We start from the raw sequence: 18,965 nt of genomic DNA, 5'->3' as shown, positions 1-18,965 counted from the left end.
GGGAAAGGGGGGTGATTAGCAGTGATCTTCCATGATACCAGCCATGCGGTGGGGGGAGGGATAAAGCAATCCTAGAGAATTGGATTGGGGAGGGGAGGGGTTGGCGTCTGCTGCTGCTTGTTAACAGGCAAGAAGCATCAGAGGGCACTGTGTATATGAAGGCTGGAGAAGCTGAAAGACAGTGGCTTACCATGGACGTATGCAAGCTGAATTGTGATTCCCGGACCTGCATCTGTGAGATCTGTAACACCAGAGCCGCAGGCACTCAATATTAAGATGCAAAATGCGACCTTGTAGTGAAATCACATGTGCTATGTAAGGTGAATAGTGTTGTTCACTGTGAAAGAGTATAACCATTGTTCTGTAAAATGTAGCTTTTTAAATACTTCTCTCCCTTTTTTCCCTCCCTCATGCAGCTGCACATTTTTCAAGCCTCCCTACTCCATCCCGAAGGCTAGCTCAGATAAGGCGGAGGAAGAAGAGGACGCGAGATGAAATGTTCTCTGAAATCATGGAAGTAACCCGCAATGAAAGAGCTCATCTGAATGAGTGGAAGGATGTGGTAACAAAGTACAGGAAAGATGCCAGTGAACGTGAGGATAGGAGAGACGCTCGAGATGAGAGGTGTAGGCAGGAAGATCAGCGGTGGCGAGATGCAACGCTGGAGCTGCTGCGTGATCAAACTGATATCCTCCAACGTCTGGTGGATCTTCGGGAAGAGCAGCGGGGTCACAGAGTGCCGCTGCAGCCCCTGTGTAACCACCCTCACCACTCACCATGTTGCATATCTTCCTCACCCAGATGTGTAAGAATGCGTAGGGGAAGGCTTTGTGCACCCTCCCACTCCACCCCCGTGGACAGTCCAACCAGAAGGCTGTCATTACATTGAAATGTGCTTAATGGCCTTTTCCTTCCCTCCTATCCTCCTCCCAAACCACACCCGGGATACCTTGTTAATTCTCTGCCTCTTTTTAGAATTACTTTTTAATAAAGAATACATAATTTTTAAACGATAGTGACTTTATTTCCTTAAGCAAGCTGTAATCGAAGGGGGAGGGTGGGTTGCTTACAGGAAAGGAGTCAATAAAGGGGGGTGGGGTTCATGAAGAGGAAACAAACACAGCAGTCACACCGTACCCTGGCCCCTGATGAAACTCGTTTTCAAGGCTTCTCTGATGCGCACCGCTTCCCGGTGTGCTCTTCTAATCACCCTGGTGTCTGGCTGCGCGTAATTAGCGGCCAGGTGATTTACCTCAGCCTGCCACCCGGCCATAAAGGTCTCCCCCTTACTCTCACAGAGATTGTGGAGCACACAGCAAGCAGCAATAACAAAGGGGACATTGGTTTGGCTGAAGTCTAAGTGAGTGAGTAATGTGCGCCAGCGCGCCTTTAAACAGCCAAATGCACATTCTACCACCATCCTGCACTTGCTTAGTCTGTAGTTGAACAGCTCCTGACTGCTGTCCAGGCTGCCTGTGTATGGCTTCATGAACCATGGCATCAAGGGGTAGGCTGGGACACCCAGGATAACGACAGGCATTTCAACATCCCCAACTGTTATTTTCTGGTCTGGGAAGTAAGTCCCTTGCTGCAGCCGTTTAAACAGAGTAGTGCTTCTGAAGACGCGAGCATCATGAACTCTTCCTGGCCATCCCATGTGGATGTTGGTGAAACGTCCCTTGTGATCCACCATTGCTTGCAGCACCATTGAAAAGTACCCCTTGCGGTTTATGTACTGGGTGCCCTGGTGCTCCGGTGCCAAGATAGTTATATGGATTCCATCTATCGCCCCCCCCCCCCCACAGTTAGGGAATCCCATTGCAGCAAAGCCATCCACTATGACCTGCACGTTTCCCAGAGTCACAACCTTTCATAGCAGCAGCTTAATGATTGCTTTGGCTACTTGCATCACAGCAGCCCCCACAGTAGATTTTCCCACTCCAAATTGATTCCCGACTGACCAGTAGCTATCTGGCGTTGCAAACTTCCAGAGGGCTATTGCCACTCGCTTCTCCACTGTGAGGGCTGCTCTCATCTTGGTATTATGGCGTTTCAGGGCAGGGGAAATCAAGTCACAAAGTTCAAAGAAAGTGCTCTTACGCATGCGAAAGTTTCGCAGCCACTGCGAATTGTCCCACACCTGCAAAACTATGTGATCCCACCAGTCTGTGCTTGTTTCCAGGGCCCAAAATTGGTGTTCAATCGGTAGAACCTCCCCCATTACCAGCAGGCGCTCCAAAGCACAGGGGCCCGCGGTTAGGGAGAATTCAGTGTCCATGTCCTTATCACTCTCGTCGCCGCGCTGCCATAGCTGCCTCCTCCTCGCCTGCCTTTGCGGTTCATGGTTCACCATAGACAGCACGAGAATGCGCGAGGTGTTTACAATGTCCACGATTGCGCTATTGATCTGAGCAGGGTCCATGCTTGCTGTGCTATGGCGTTTGCTCAGTTCGCCCAGGAAAAAAGGCGCGAAATGGTTGTCTGCTGCTTTCATGAAGGGAGGGGTGAGGCTGTACCCAGAACCACCCGCGACAATGATTTTTGCCCCATCAAGCACTGGGATCTCAACCCAAAATTCCAAGGGGCAGAGGAGACTGCGGGAACTATGGGATAGCTACAGAATAGCTACCCACAGTGCAACGCTCTGGAAATTGATGCTAGCCTCGGACCATGGATGCACACCGCTGAATTAATGTTCCTAGTGTGGCTGCGTGCAATCGACTTTATAATATCTGTTTTATAAAACCGGTTTCTGTTAATTTGAAATTATCCCGTAGTGTAGACATAGCCTCTGGCACATAAATACCTTGCTACAACAGTGCCATGTGAACGTCTGTTCTCACTTTCAGGTGACGTAAATAAAAAGCAGGCAGTATTATCTCCTATAAATGGAAACAAATGTGTTTGTCTTAACAAGAAATAGGACTCGATGGACGTTTGGGCTCTACAGTTTTTTGCATTGTTTTGTATTTTAGTGAAGTTATATATAGATATGTATATATATAAAAATCGACATTTGTAAGTTGCACTTTCATGATAGAGAATGCACTACACTACTTCTATGAGGTGAATTGAAAAATACTGTTTCTTTTGTTTATCATTTTTACAGTGCAAACATTTGAAATAAAAATGTGAGCAGTGTACGCTTTGTATTCTGTATTGTTATTGAGATCAATCTATTTGAAAACGTAAAAAAATCCCAAAATACTGTCTGTAATAAATTTCAATTGGTATTCTATTGTTTAACAGTGTGATTAATTGCCATTAATTTTTTTGAGGTTAATCACATGTTAACTTCAATTAATCAGCAACTCTAGATTATAGTAACGTTAGGCCTTAATGTAGATTGTCAATTTGAGATTTAATTCAGGTAGGTTTATTTAGCTAATTAATATAGAGATTTAAAAATGAATCTCTTTATTCACCCTGAATTACAAACTACCCCCTCTCCCTTCAAACCCCCCCCTCCAACGATTTTGGAATACAAGGAAACTGTCAGTCTAAACACTTCCTGTTCTCTTTATAACTACTTAAATCCTGTTTCCACAGCTATGCCCATGCTGCTCTCCCTGGTGCTCTAATAGCAAGACTTGTGGCTCAGCTGAAGTTGAGTTGAATACAGGAATTAAAGATACAAGAGATCCTTTATGAGGAACAAGGAAGAACACCATCGCCATAGTTATCACTCTTTTATATCTCTTAGTACTAGTAATCAGAAATAGTTAGCAGTTCTGACCAGGCGTAGCACCATTAATTTTACCTAGTCTGTATAGAGGGGAAGGAGAGTAGCAGGAATGCTGAATCCAAAGGGCCGTGATGGCTTTTTTTGGGTGCTAATGCTAGTCATGCTTCTGATCTGCCGCATGTAGATTAGTTGACTTTTCTCTCTGGGAAACAGTCTACAAAACTAATCCTGGATACTCTGAGAACTTTTTGTGGTCCAGAAAAATAACTAGATAAAGGCTTCTTGTCAGCTACAAAAAACACTAGCTACCTGGCTCTGATAAAACTTTCTACCTACTGTGCTTTAGGACTATTATCAGGTTTTTTTGGTGTGTGTGTAGGGGGGAGAGTTAAACAATTTTGGTTCACTGAAGCTGACACATACATGGGAAAATGTTCAAATATAAAGGAAAGTTATCTGTACACATTCCCAGTCAGTCTGTCTCTCTATATTGCAAATTATAGCAGTAGTAACCCTTAAGAGGGGAATAGAGTTTTTCCCCCTAAGGAAGGGCAGTGAGGCTAAAGTAGTATGATACATTTAGCTCCATAGCCTGAGCAGGTGGAGACATGGCACCTAAGAATCATTTAACATTCTGTATCATGAAGCTGTTGGATAGCAATTCTGCAGTTTTGCAGTGTATAGCTTGCAGGCTGTTGCTCTAGTTGGCAAATATTGTTAGCCAGTAGTAGACATAAATGAAGTTAACAGAAATTTAGAACTACTTTTAACTAGTTACTCAAGAGCTATACAATTATCCTTATCCAAGAAATGGTGTGGTCAGTAGTAGTATATACGGCAAGTGGAAGAAGTCTGATTACCCCCCTGAGGAAATAGAATCCATTGCATCAGCAGGGTTCCCAGAAATACAGATAACTTTGTCTTAACAGGTGCATTCAATTTAATGCTCTCTGCTACTTGTCTCACCATTTGTGGAGGGGGAAAAAAAGATTCTTTTAGGGATTTCATTTCATCTTAACCATTTAGTTCAATATAAATTTTCGTTATCTTGGAAAACACTTTAGAAACAGAAACTTGCCAACTCAGTTATAGCAGCCACTGTAGCTATTCACTGAAACATTTGCAGTGAATTATGACCAACTATCCCCATCTCCCCTTGCCTTTGTGTGTTTTGAAATGCTAATAAAGACGTCAGGAAAGGAAGAATCCTCTAAAGGGTAAATCTAATGTGGAACCTCACCCGTGAGGAAGCCTTTACATCAAAGAATAGTTCAACTTTCTGCTGAAGTTCATCAATCGCAGAAATGTAGGGCTGGAAGGGACCTTGAGAGGTCATCTTGTCCAGCCCACTGTTCTGAGACAGGATCAAATATACCGAGACCATAGCTGATGGGAATTTTGTCTAACCTGTTCTTAAAAACCTCCAATTAAGGGGATCCCACAGCCTTCCTTGGAAGCTTATTCCAATATTTCACTATCCTGCAAATCTTCCTGGCTGCAAATTCTTTGTTCTGCCTTCAGTGGATGTCGAGAACAATTGATCAGTCCTCTTTATATAATAGCCTGTAATGCATTTGAAGACTGTTAACAGATCTTCTCAGTCATCTTTTCTCAAGATTAAACATACTATGTTTGTTTTACTTTCCTCATAGTCGAGTTTTTCTAAACCTTTTATGTTGCTCTCCTCTGGACTCTACATTTTTCCTAAAGTGTGATGCCCAGAACTGGGACCCCAGTACTTTAACTGAGGCCTCACTCCTGTAAACACACCACAGAGTATTATCCTTTTTTACAAATATATCACATCATTACTCGCTTTTAATTTGTGATCTATTATAACCCCCAGATCCTTTTTAGCAGTACTACCACCTTGCCAGTTACTCCTCATTTTGTAGCAGTGCATTTGATTTTTTTTTTTTCCCCTCCTGAGTGAAGAACTCTGCACTTGTGATTGTTGTATTTTATCTTGTTCATATCAGGCCAGTTCTCCAGTTGATCAAGACTGTTCTGAATTGTAATCCTGTCCTCTAAAGTGCTTGCAACTCCTCAGCTTGATGCCTTCCACATGTTATAAGTGTACTTTCCAGTCCATTATCCAAGTCCATTAATGAACATACTAAATAATACTAAACCAGGACGTACTGGATACACCCTCCCAGTTTAACAGTGAACCATTAATAATAACTATGAGTGTGGTCTTTTTCAACCAGTTGTACACCCACTTTATAGTAACTTCATCACATTTCCCTAGTTTGTTTATGAGGCTGTCATGTAGGACTATATTAAAAAAGCCTTACTAAATTCAAGATATGTTGCATCTACTGCTGCCCCTTATCCTCTAGGGCAGTAACCCCGTTAAAGAAGGAAATTAGATTGGTTAGGCATGATTTGTTCTTGGTAAATCCATGCTGGCTATTCCTTAAAATGCTATTATCCTGTAGATGCTTAAATTTATTGTTTAATAATTTGAACCTGGATAGATACTGGACCAAAGTTAGGCTGACTGGTTTATAATTCTCAGGTCCTCTTTATCTTTTTAAAAAACAAAACAAAAAAATTTTTTCTGTGTTTGCATTTCTCCAGCCCTTTGGGACCTCATCCATCCTCCATGAATTCTCAAAGATAATTGTTAATGGTTCCAAGATTGCTTCAGTTAATTCCTTAAGTAGCAAAGAGTAAATTTTTCAGGCTCTGCAGACTTGAATATATTAACTTATTTAAATGCTCCTCCCTCCCATTCTGGCTTGCGTTTCTTCCCCTTTGTTAATATTAATTGCGTTAAGCATCTAGTAATAACTGACTAGTAGTGAAAACTGAGGCAAAATAGGCATTTAAAAACTCTTTCCTTTTCTTACTGGCTCTCCTTCTCTGCTAAGTAGAGGACCTACACTTCCTTCATCTTTCTCTTAATGTATTTATAGAAGCTTGTCTTACTGCCTTTTAAGTCCCTTAATAGGTGTAACTAAGGCTATGGCTATACTTACAGATGTAGAGCACCGGGAGTTAAGCCAGCCCTCGGAGGCACCAGGAGGAAAAGCAGGGAAAACTGTCAGTTGCAAGCACAGTGGCGTGGCCACATTAGCAGCTCTTGCAATGCCACAGAGAGCAGTGCATTGTGGTAGCTATCCCAGTGTGCAAGTGGCTGCAGTATGCTTTTCAAATGGGTTGTGCGTGACAGGGAGTGTGGTGTGTGTGTATAGTGGGGGAGAGACTGTGTTTTGGGGGGCAGAAAATGTCGTCATGCTGCCTAAGTTCAGACAGTGGCAGGGGGAAACCCTGACATCATCCCCCACCTCTCTCACATGCACACACCTGCCTCCGCAGCAACAGCATTCCACAGTAATGGTTTGCTTTGTGTCCCAGAGCAGATAAGCATGCCGGCTGTCAGAAATGAAGCTTTGAAAGGGGATATCTGCATGCCTGCAGCAGAGTTCGAAACAATGACCAGAGTGGCCACTTGACTTCAAGGGGTTATGGGACGTTTCTGGAGGCCAATCACAGCACTGGGCACAGCAACTTCTATGCTTCTTTTGGAGGCGGAGTACCAGGGGCGCTCCAGACGCTCTTAAGTGCCTTGTCAGTGTGGACACGTCAGGAGTTAGGGCGCCCGGGTCTGATTTAATGCGCTCTAACTTGCAAGTGTAGCCAAGCCCTAGGAGCACTTGGAGGACTGAAATGGGGCATTGAGAGCTGTGGGGGGTTCACAGCCATTGTTGGAAGACAGGATACTGGGCTAGATGAACCATTGATCTGATCCAGTATGACAGTTCTTATATTCTTATGGAAATCTTCTTTCCTTCCCTTCAAAGAAAAGTGGGGGAAGAATACTAATCGCACCCATTGTTTGGTTTTCCAGCATTTCGTATGCTCATACAAGATTAAAATTCTGATGTAGGATAAGTTTCATTTTCCCTGACTCACTGGAAGAAGTCCAATGAGGGTAGTGTCCTAAGCCCTGCCTGTCTCACAGAGATAGATGCCTACATCCAGGCTGCAGGGAGGCATCTGTCTCTGCTAATGATCCGCGAATGGCAACCCCTCTCCTGCAGAGAGAGAGAAAATTTGTTTTCTGTGGGAATGAGTTAGGCACCTGCCTCACTCCACACACACTATTGGGAGGAGGTGCCTTCCCTGCCCTCCCTTACAACTTTTAGCCCAATGGTTAGTGTTGCCTGGGATGTGGAGGACCCAGGTGTTCTCGTCCCCTCACTCCACTTCTGGTGAAGGAGGAGAAGGAGACACAGAGGTAGGACTTGAACAAGTGTGCTCTAACCATTGAGATATGAGATATTCTAATGTGGAGTTCCCACAGTCTCTTCTGTTGAAGCTGTTCCACTATGGATACATAATGAAAGAGTGATGGGATCAAAGGGACTGGCCCTCTCAGGTGGATGCCCTAACTATTGGACTAGAATCATACTCATGCTCTCACTCTGACTGAGTGACTGTTCTTCTGTGGATGAATAGTTTAATAGTCACTGGACAAAAGAGAGTGACACATCATGATGATGGTTAAGGCATCTATGAGGGAGGTGGGAGTTCCCTTGTTTCAGTCACTCCTTTATTTATCACAGTGGAACAGCTGCAACTTTAGACTCTTGAGTGAGCCCCATATCAGAATATCCCATAGCTTCATGGTTAGAACACGCCTGCCTGCAACTGAGGCAGAAGAATGCTTCTCTTCCCGCAGTTCATGGATAGCTCTGGAGTTTAGATAGATGTGTCTGGGTGCCTAGAGAGTCAGCATTGTGCATGTCCAGTGGTGCCTATGGAATGTTTTTACCTTGAAAACTTAGATGCTGAGTTTAGGTGCCTACAGGACTGGGCAGGAGTTTCGTGGATTGCAATAGAGCCTAAAACTGGGATTTAGGCATCTAAATCTAAGACTTGAGTGCCTTTGTGGCTCAGGGGCCATAGTTCTTAACTGGCAAGTTAACAAGACTCACTTGGTAAATAAACCCTTATGTTTAACCCCTTCTTGTCTTAAATGTGGAGTAGCAAACTTTCTTTCCTAAATCCAATTTGTGAGTGTTCTTGATAGAAGCCTGAAGGCCTAATATGTCATTGCATTCTTTCTCTAATTATAATCTCACACTGTAAGTATTTCTGTTTTTGTTTCAAAAGGTAAACATACTTTTTTTCAGTTTTATTTTTACCCCCTTTTGTGGCTGTCTGGATATTTTAGAAAACTGTCAGGTGTCAGAGGGGTAGCCGTGTTAGTCTGGATCTGTAAAAGCAGTGAAGAAATTTCTGGGAATTTCCGCTACATGCATCCAACGAAGTGGGTATTCACCCATGAAAGCTCATGCTCCATTACGTCTGTTAGTCTATAAGGTGCCACAGGATTCTTCGCTGCTTTTAGAAAACTGTATAATAGTGAAAGATTATTTCTCTAAAATATTGACTTGCTGCTTTGAAAAGATTGGGAAAGGGTGAATTGTGACATTGTGCACAATAGAGTGGTTGTCAGTAAAACTTCATTTCCCCACACGTAACCACATAATGGTATTGGAGACAGTATACTTGTGATCTGCAGTCTGAGTAGGAAATAATTGGACCATTTCAGATTTAAAATTTTTGTTAAAGCTAATATTAAAATTATATAATACACAGATTGAGAAAAGGGTCTGTTCATTTGTGTATGGTGCTGGATTATCCACAAATAAAAAGTTTGTTTTTAAAAGTCATATGATACATTAGTACATAATCAGCAATAACTCAAATTCAGATGAATAAATTTTACTACGGTTTAGATATTCGTGTCCAAGTATTCAGGTACATACTTCATAAAAAGTTGTACAGAGATTTGGTTGCAGAAAGCAAAATATATCGATGGGTGAAGACTGTCCCTCATATGGCCACAGGCACCAACTTTCCTTGGTGCCAGTGGGAGCTCACGCCCGCCCCGACTCTGCCCTCTCCCTGCCCCTATTGGACCCCTCCCCAAATCCTCACTCTGGCCCCACCTCTTTCCCAAGCACACCATGTTCCTCCTGCTTCCCCTCCCTCACACCCGTTGCTGCATGTGTGACGGTACCTCCCATAAGGCTCTGTGGAAATAAGCTTAGAATGTGTTTTATGCCACATATACCATGTAACATATCTCCGGAAAGGTTGTGATCTACTGAATGTATTAATCCTATTTGCATGCATGTATCATTTTTGTATTCAATGTTATGAATGTTGGAGCAAACAACTGTGCAAATCTCTCTATCAGTGTTATAGAGGGAGAACAATTTTGAGTTTACCCTGTATAATCTTTATACAGGGTAAACCAGATTTATTTGGGTTTAGACCTCACTGGGAGTTGGGCATCTGAGTGTTAAAGACCAGCACATTTCTTTGAGCTGCTTTCAGGTAAACCTGCAGCTTTGGGGCAAGTAATTCAGACCCTGGATCTTTGTTGGAGCAGATGAGACTGTCTGGCTCAGCAAGACAGGGTGCTGGGGTCTTGAGCTGGCAGGGAAGGCAGGGTAGAAGTAGTCTTGGCACATCAGGTGGTGTCTCCCAAGGGGATTTCTGTGATCCAACCCGTCACAGTGTGAAACAGCTGTTTCGTGGCACAAGTGCTGGGAGGGAGTGGGGCAGAAGTAGGACTCAGCGGCGCACTCAGGGGAGGAGGTGGAATGGAGGCAGAGGTGAGCTGGGGTCGGGGAGGTGGTGTGGGGAGCTGCCAGTGGGTGCAGAGCACCCACCAATTTTTCCCTGTGGGTGCTTCACCCCCAGAGCACCCATAGAGTCGGTGCCTATGCATATGGTAAGGCCCAAAGCATGCAAAGGTGCACATGTATAGTTTTTATGCCTGTGAGTAATCTCATTGGGTGAAATCTTGGTCTCATTGAACTTAAGGGTTTTGCTGTTCAATTCTAGCAAGAAACCGACAAAACCAATGACCACATAGTAGTCATTTAATTAGTAATTTACAAAATGCGTTACAATTTTCTATTCTACGGAATTATTGTGTTAAGAGGAAATCTTAGCAATATTTCTTAAGATAGAGCTTTGCAAAATAAAATCTACTTTTTTTGACAGCTGGAAGATGGACATACTTTATTCGATTACAATGTTGGACTAAATGACATCGTTCAGCTTTTGATACGAACTGATTCTGATACTCCTGCCACTTCCTTGACTAAGAAGGATGGAGAAGTCAACCCATGTGTTGTTGCCAACTGTAAGAACAAAGTCAAGAGAACAACAGGGAGTGGATCGCCCAATCAGCCATCTACATCTGCTCGGTCATTTCTCATTGATCCTGGCATTGGATTGTATAAGGTATTTGCAAGTTTTCAAATCATCTTGTTTTGTACTTCCAGCTTCAGTTCTATAGCTTATGTAGACCCAGATCCTTCAAACACTTTCATGTGCTTAACCTTAAACATGAGCATAGACCCACTGACTTCAAATTTAACATTAAGCATGTGTATAAGTATTAAGAGAATCAGGGCCAGTTGTAGTGTATGGGTTGTTTTAAATAAAGATTTGTTAAAAATGATGATCATACATCTGTTATAGTTTCCAGGTACAGTAGGTAACTTCATCATGATGGGATTTAGGTGTTTAGTTTATGATGTCTAAGGCTCTGATCAGTATACTGAAGGCACATACTTAAGGTTAGATATGTGTAAGTAACTTGCTGAACTGGGCCTAGAATAGTAAAATGTTTAGATTTAAATTTGCACAGTAAGAGGTCAAATGTATTAGAAAAACCTGGTCTTTTTTTCTCCTCATCTGGGCAGATGATCTAGTCTTGCTGCAATGTAGATGGACAAACTAGAAGTTACAGATTTCGTGATAGGCAGCCTCTTTTCTGCTTTGTCCAGCTTCTGTCTACCTTGTGAGAAATTTGAGAGGTGTCTTATGTGCAGGGAAGTGTTCAAGGCGATGAAAGAAAAGTGTGCTACTTATGACCTAGCTCAGGCTTACAATTTGAGTTGCAAGTTGGAGAAACATCTTCATGAGGCTCAGTCTCCCGATATGAAGTCACTTTAATATGTCCAAGAAGTTGTTGTTGTTACAATATCAGTGCAGTTGATGGGAGACACACACACACACACACACACACACACACACACACACACACACACACACACACACACACACACACACACACACACACACACACACACACACACACACACACACACACACACATCATACATCACTTGCACTATCCAGCAACAATCCCACACCGGCTTTCCCACTTCCTATCCACTAATTTTCCCTCTTCTTTCTTTCTTACCCTAGAAATATAAAGCCTGTTCTTCAGCCCCTGTGCTCACATTTCCTCTTTCATTAGTGCTATATCTACAGTATGCAGCTTTTAGCAACACGGCTGTGTCGTTAAGCGGTGCTGCTAAAAGGCACACAGTGATGCTGCTGTTTGTCAGCTCTCCTGCTAACAAAAAAACCTTCCACCCCCAGCGAGAGTGGTGTTAGCTTTGACGGCAGGAGAGCACTTCTGTTCACACTGGCGCTTGTTGTGGGCAGAACTTTTGTCTTTCAGAAGTGTTAAACCCCCCTTTCCTCCCTCCAAGACACAAGTTTTTTTCATTCAGTTGCCAGTGTAGGCATAGCCTAGAAGAAGATGAAGGATGAAGTAAAACACTACAGATCAGAAAGAACCTAGAAAAGATGAATTTCTCAAAGAGAAATGCTAAAATAAACACTTATCAATAGCCTTTAGGAAATTAAGGTAGGTGTTTTCTTAAGTTTATTTTATTTTCCAACCTCCTTTTTTTAGGGTGAAAAGGAGGAGGTAAATTATCCTTCTTGCACAGAAAGGGACCACTTGATTGCCTTATCTGCCTCAGTGAACCATCTCCATGGAGGCAGTTAGAAAATTCTGCCATCACGATGTTGTTGAGAACTGCCAAATCTTCTCTAAGATCACCTTCAAGCACTTTGGTTTTAGGATATGCAGAAAAGTATTTAATATGTGAATGCAGGTGTTAAATTCTTTGCAGTTTCTTGACGTCAGGTGCATTCTGTTGACTAGAGATCCTTCCTTAAAATTCCAGTTAAATGGCAGGTTATAAGAGTTTATTCAAGCCAAAAATATAATTAAAAAAAAAAAATCCTACTCAAGGGAAACCAGTGGAAAGGAACGTGAACTATAACATGCTTAGGTATAAGATGGCAAAAAGTAATTTTGTCTCACTACTTGCTTTATAAACATCGAGAAATACTTTACCTAGAAGTAGGAAGCCTGCAAGAGTGTCGTTGGATCTGCTAGACTCTTGGGTCATAAAGGGATGAATTATGAAGGATTAAAAACATTGCAGAGAAGTTGAACACTTTCATTGCATCAGTCTTGACAACAGAGGCTGTGTAGATGGCTTTTGTTCTCAGGTAACTAAAAGGAAGGTGCTGTCAGAAACTGTGGTCTCCAAAGAAAAGATGTAAGAAAAGTGACAATTTAATTTGCAGCAAGTCACCAGAACCAAATGCTATTCTCCATAGTTCTGAAGGACCTTAAGAATGAAGTAGCTTAGCTGCTAACAAAAATATACCTGTCATTAAAATCAACAATTTTGCTGGAGGGTTTTTTAAAGCACTAGGTGTGATGTTCTAGATAGTAACATCACTACCAGGTATCGTAGTTGAAATAACTTCAAACAGTTATGAAACACTTAGATTAAATATCATAGGGATAAACCAGTGTTGCATCTGTGCCTCTCCAAATGGAATTCTTGAAGGAGGCAATAAAGATACAGTTTACTTGGACTTTCCATAAACCTTTGGCAAAAGTCCTTTTTATGAGACTTTTTGAAGGAAACTGAGTAGTTATTCTTTGAGTGATATCCCGGTGGGTGCTTCACTGTAGCTGCAGCTGCACCCTCAGTACCTGGGATCAGAGATCTTCGCTAGCTGTGCCTGTTGGACTGTACATGTGCACCCTCCTTCTCTCATGTGGTGTGCAGGATGTGTGTATGTATAGTGCTATGCGGTCCAACCACCCCCAGTTCTTTGTCTACTGCCTTTGGTCTGGGATGGAATCCACTAGCAGAGCCTGCTTCTCCTATTCCTTCATATATTGTGCCTTACCTGGTAGTGTAGCTAGTTGTTTTTCTTGTTCTTCCTTCTCCTTCAATCTGTATAACACTTTTTTGGGTTAATTTTTATCTTTACAGTTCTCCTAGATTAGGCTTCTGTTTTTCCCACTTCCCAGCTAGAAGCCCTTTTCCCTTCACTCTTATGCCTGTCTCTCCCGGTTTTAAGAAGTTTATCTCGTGGGGCTGCCTTCTCAGTAAGGGATAGCCACCCACAGTGTATCTGCCCTCTGGGAGAGGGACACATCCCTCAAAAGTGATCCCACTGCCTCGATCTGAAACCAAGAGCCAGAAAAGATAGGGACCTTGGATTGAAACTTCTCCTCATGGAGAAATCACTTCCTCTGGCATCAGACCCGAACTCTTCCCCAGAGAGGCCCTCATGTTCTACCAGATCGTTTGTCAATCTCACTCTTCCACACCCTGTCAAGAGAGTCATCCTATGAGCATGCGAATGACACGAAATGGGCTTCCTCCTCCTCTCAGTCTGAGCTGCAGCCCACCAGAACTCTGTCCCCAACTAGGTTGGTGGCTTCAGCCTCATTTGACAGGGGACATAGCTCATGGGCTTGTCTAAGTGTCTCTGGTACTAGCTTAAAGAAACTGTCTAAAGACCCTATCCAGGCAGACCTTCAGCCCTTGGTGCTGTTTCCCAGTTTTGAGGACCAAGGCAGCCCACTTGCAGGAGCTACAGCACTAATGCCTTTTCTGGCGCCAACAAAGCATTTGGCACCAGCTAAATCTCTGATGCCATCTCCTGAAACTTCAGGGATGTAGACCCTCTCTTTGGTGCTGTGCATTACAACAGTACTGATTAAGTTCTTTCCTCCTCCACAAAACTTCAGATACCCTAAAGACCTTCTGATATCTGATGCTCCTGAGTCTTCCCTTTTTCGACTGGACCTCCCCTCACTTCTACCTTCCTCTCTAGACTCTCAACATTGCTCCTTCTCTTCGCTGAGGATGGCACCTCACTTCCCCAGTGAGGAGGAGGATGAGGGCAAATTGCACCGGATAATCCTTGCTATACGACAGCTTCCCCCCCCCCCCCCAATCCTGGCAGGGACCACCGTGGATACAGCCACATGTTCCACACCCACTAACGTGGCCATAATGGGACCCTTGGGATATTTACGGGGCACAGTTCAGGAACCCTCCCAGAGATCAAAGCTAGAGACCTACTCCTCTCCATTGGCGTCATACCGTCAGGAAATTGAACTGCCACTAGTACCAACTGAGGAGGAAGATGAGGAAAAAGCAGGCTTCCCCAGCTTTACATTTTTCCTCCTCCTTACTTGAGAAGGCGATTATTCCTCCATCCACTACATCTGCCGATGACTTCAGACACTTTCACGATCTATTCCAGGGGTCAGCAACCTTTCAGAAGTGATGTGCCGAGTCTTCATTTATTCACTGTAATTTAAGGTTTTGCGTGCCGGTGATACATTTTAGCGTTTTTAGGTGGTCTCTTTCTATAAGTCTATTATATATAACTAAACTATTGTTGTATGTAAAGTAAATAAGGTTTTTAAAATATTTAAGAAGCTTCATTTAAAATTAAATTAAAACGCAGAGTCCCCCTGACCGGTGCCCAGGACCCAGGCAGTGTGAGTGCCACTGAAAATCAGCTCGCGTGCCACAGGTTGACTACCCCTGGTCTATTCCATAGGATTGTAAACTCTCTACAGATCCTGCTGGAGAAAGTCAAAGACCGGTAGCATAAACTGCTGCATATCCTCCACACATCCTCTTCCTCAGAGATCACACTATCAATGAGTGAAGCTCTTCTTGAACCTGAAAAGGTTCTGTGTCAGACCCCAGCTTCCAACCCTCTGACCTGCAAACACGCTGACAGAAAATATTATATTCCAGCAGAGGATGCTGAATTTTTATTTTCGTATCCCACCCCAGTGTGGCACGGGAGAGAGGCTATTAGTACCAATCTCTATCTAGCCAACCAGACAGAGATTGGAAACGCCTCGACTTATTTGGATGCAGGACATACTCTTCAGTCATGCTACAGTTGAGGATTTCAAATTACGAAGCTCTCATGGCCAAGTATAATTATCTGAACTACTTCAAATTGGAGAAACTTAGCCTTGATTGATCAGAGACTAAAAAGGAGCAATTCCAGTCCTTGATAGTGGAGGGACACCACCTAGCCTGTATGGCTCTACAAGCCTCATTAGACTCTCCAGTCACCGATCCATTGCAACTGCTATGGTCATGAGACTTGCATCATGGCTACATCTCTTGGGCTTTCCTAAGGAGATACAAATCACAGTATAGGACATACCATTCAATGGCCAGAAACTATTCTGGGAGCACACAGATAACTCTGTACTCCCATAAAGACTTCCAAGCTACACTTCATTCTCTCAGGATATACACCAGAACCAGCGACACACTTGGGGAAGTACCAGCTCCCCTCGTGATCCTGAACCCAACAGTACAACCCTCAGTGACACTACCATACCCAACGACATTGGCAAAAACCTCTGACTAAATGTAGGACCCCCCCCCACACACTTCTGAAGGGGCTACATCTTACTCACCAGCACCAAAGCAACTATTTTCAAGGTGTGGTTGAGGCCCCGAGAAGCCTTCCCTTGTTCCAGTCATCTTCACCGTCTCTGATGTTCCAAAGTTTGGCAACCAACTAGCTCTGTTTTTCCCATCTTGGAGTCTAGTCACCTCATCACATGGCAGTGGCCACATTTGTGGTCAGATGTGCAAGACTGCACATGCGATGTCTTCAAGTGTGGCTCCATTCTGTATTCCTTCCCCACAAACACAGCTTTCACAATCTTTTATCCATGCCAGGGTGAGTCAAGGATTCACTACTGTGATGGACACAGCTCAACAAGGTCTATGTTGGAGTTCTGTTCCTATCACCATCACCAGCTATGATCCGAACCACCGATGTCTCCCTAATTGATTGGGAAGTGCATCTACACAAACACATAGTGCAAAGCATATGGTCGTCAACCGAATCCATCTTACGCATCAGCCTCCTAGAGCTACGAGTGGTCTGCAATGCCTGCTAATGTTTCCTACCTCTTCTCAAACAGTATACCGCAAGAGTGTTGATGGACAATCTTGCCTTCATGTATTATATCAACAGGCAGGGCGGAGTGAGGTACCACTTGTTATGCATGGAGACTGTGAAACTGGTTTATCCAGAATAACGTTTCTATTTCAGCCACGTACCTTCTGGAACACCAGAATACCACTGCAGACACACAAAGCAGGATATTCTCGCATGATCACAAGTGGGAGCTGGATATGCTAGCACTTCACCCCATAGTCAACTATCCCACCATAGACCTTTGACACTCAACACAACACCTGCTGCCCTCAGTTCTGTTCCAGAGTGGGACTTGGGGCATAGATTGCTGCGGGATGCATTCCTCATAACGTGGGATGCACTTCTCCTATATGCCTTCCCTTCCTTCCCACTCCTATTCCAAGTACTTCGCAAAATGCAGGCCTACTGAGCACAGGTCGTACTAATGGCTGCAACCTGGCTATGACAGGCCTGGTATACTTACCTTCCATGCTGACTGATTTCTTTCCACCTAACACTATGGCTTCTCTCACAGGACTCGAGATGCATCCCAATCCAAATGCTCCTCCTCAAAGCGTGGCTCCTCTTCTTCTGGTGTCAGGAAATTGACTGCATCTGAATAAGTTAACAGATACTTTTGAATAGCAGATGTGACATGGCTAAACATGCATACATTCATAGTGAGATTTTATTGCTGGTGTGCCTCACACCTGGTTGATGAAGCACACTTATTCTTGATTACATTCTACACTGTAAGCAGTCAGGATTGGCCAATAGCTCTATTAGGGAGCTACAGTTGGCAGCAATCTCTTCTTTTCATTCCCTCATTGACGGCCACTCCATCTTCGCATACCTGCTCACGAAGCACTTCTTGAAGGGTATTGAAAAATTTCTTATCCTCATAGATGAGACCCTACCTCGGCCTGGAACCTAGCCCAGTCCGATGTTCTCTGTCTAGATCAGTGTCTCTCGGATGTAGCCACCGTGGCTGCATGCGGCCACCAGGGGCTTTTCTTGCAGCCACAGCCTCCTGGGCTGTGATGAAGTGAAGGGCGAGGCAGCAAGGAAGGGTTGGGCCCTGTTCCCCCTCTTGAGCCACAAAAACTGGAGGAGCAGACAGCTATTGTGAGTTTCCCACCTTCTTGGGGATGGTGAAGTTCAGGCTTCCGGCTTCAGCCCTGGTGTGGCGGGCAGCAGGCTCTGGCCACATGGTAGTGGGCTCTTACCGTGGTGCTTCAGGCTCTAGGCTTTGGCTGCAAAGCAGCAGGTTGCATCCCCTGGCCACTGGGCTTCAGGCTGCTGCTGCTGGGCTTTGAGCTAGGGCTCACGTCCCCTCCCACTTATCACCCTTGGCCCCTGCTGCCGCCCCTGGCCCTTCACCTGTCCACCCCATCACTCTTGGCTTCCACTGCTTCCCTACCCATGTTCCCATCCAAGGCTTAATTTGTCCCCTAGCTTGCCAGGGCTGAGTAAGTCTGCTGTGAAAAATTATATTTGCATGTTTAATATCACTTTTCACTGCTTCCCAGCTAGCTAACAAGTCTTTGCTTTGAAAGGTGACATTAACAAACATACACATATCTCTTTTCACAGAAGCAGACTTACTAGCTAGCAAGTCTTTAAAAAACAAACAGACCTTGCAACCAAAAAAGCAAAAGAAACAAACAAACAGGTGCGTTGCATGTTCTTATTTGTGTTTCTGTTCTGTTTAGGTTAAGTAAAGAATAAACATAACTGTATGTTACTGAGTCTGCAAAAACACCCCTACATAAATAAATTACTATGATTGGACATGTGTATGTACATATGTATTTGCTTTTCCTAAAGTTAAGTATTTTAGGAAAAATTGTCAAAGCGGCTACCAGCACTCTGAGGCCACCAAAAATTTTGTTGTGAGAACCCCAGGTCTAAACTCCCATTTGAACCAGTGGCAACCTGTTCTTATGTACACCTATCAATGAAAACGGCCTTTCTTGTCGCCATCACCTCTGCTCAATGGGAGGGTGAGGCACGTGAAATCACAGCCCTCATGGCATATCCACCATAAGTGTTTTATAAAGACAAAGTTACACTACACCCACACCCAAGATTCTTACCTGAGGTCCCAACTTCTTTTCATCTCAAACAACCAATACAGTTCCCTTTCTTTTTCCTGAAGCCT

At 43.8% G+C, this 18,965-nt stretch overlaps 1 protein-coding gene across 2 annotated transcripts in view; it reads left to right on the top strand.

Moving 5' to 3' along the window:
- The window catches only part of UHRF2 (ubiquitin like with PHD and ring finger domains 2), a 183,135-nt gene that overhangs the window by 49,074 nt on the left and 115,096 nt on the right, over positions 1-18,965 (top strand). For both annotated transcript variants that reach the window (XM_050943082.1, XM_050943083.1), the window contains exon 2: positions 10,718-10,960. In XM_050943082.1, the coding sequence (XP_050799039.1) occupies positions 10,718-10,960 (243 nt within the window). The remainder of the gene's footprint in view (positions 1-10,717; positions 10,961-18,965) is intronic.

Source organism: Gopherus flavomarginatus, chromosome 3 (genome assembly GCF_025201925.1).
Source record: "Gopherus flavomarginatus isolate rGopFla2 chromosome 3, rGopFla2.mat.asm, whole genome shotgun sequence".
Classification (NCBI taxonomy): Eukaryota; Metazoa; Chordata; order Testudines; family Testudinidae; genus Gopherus; species Gopherus flavomarginatus.
The sequence above is the reverse complement of the archived record's forward strand: the minus strand, read 5'-3'. Positions and strand labels throughout refer to the sequence as shown.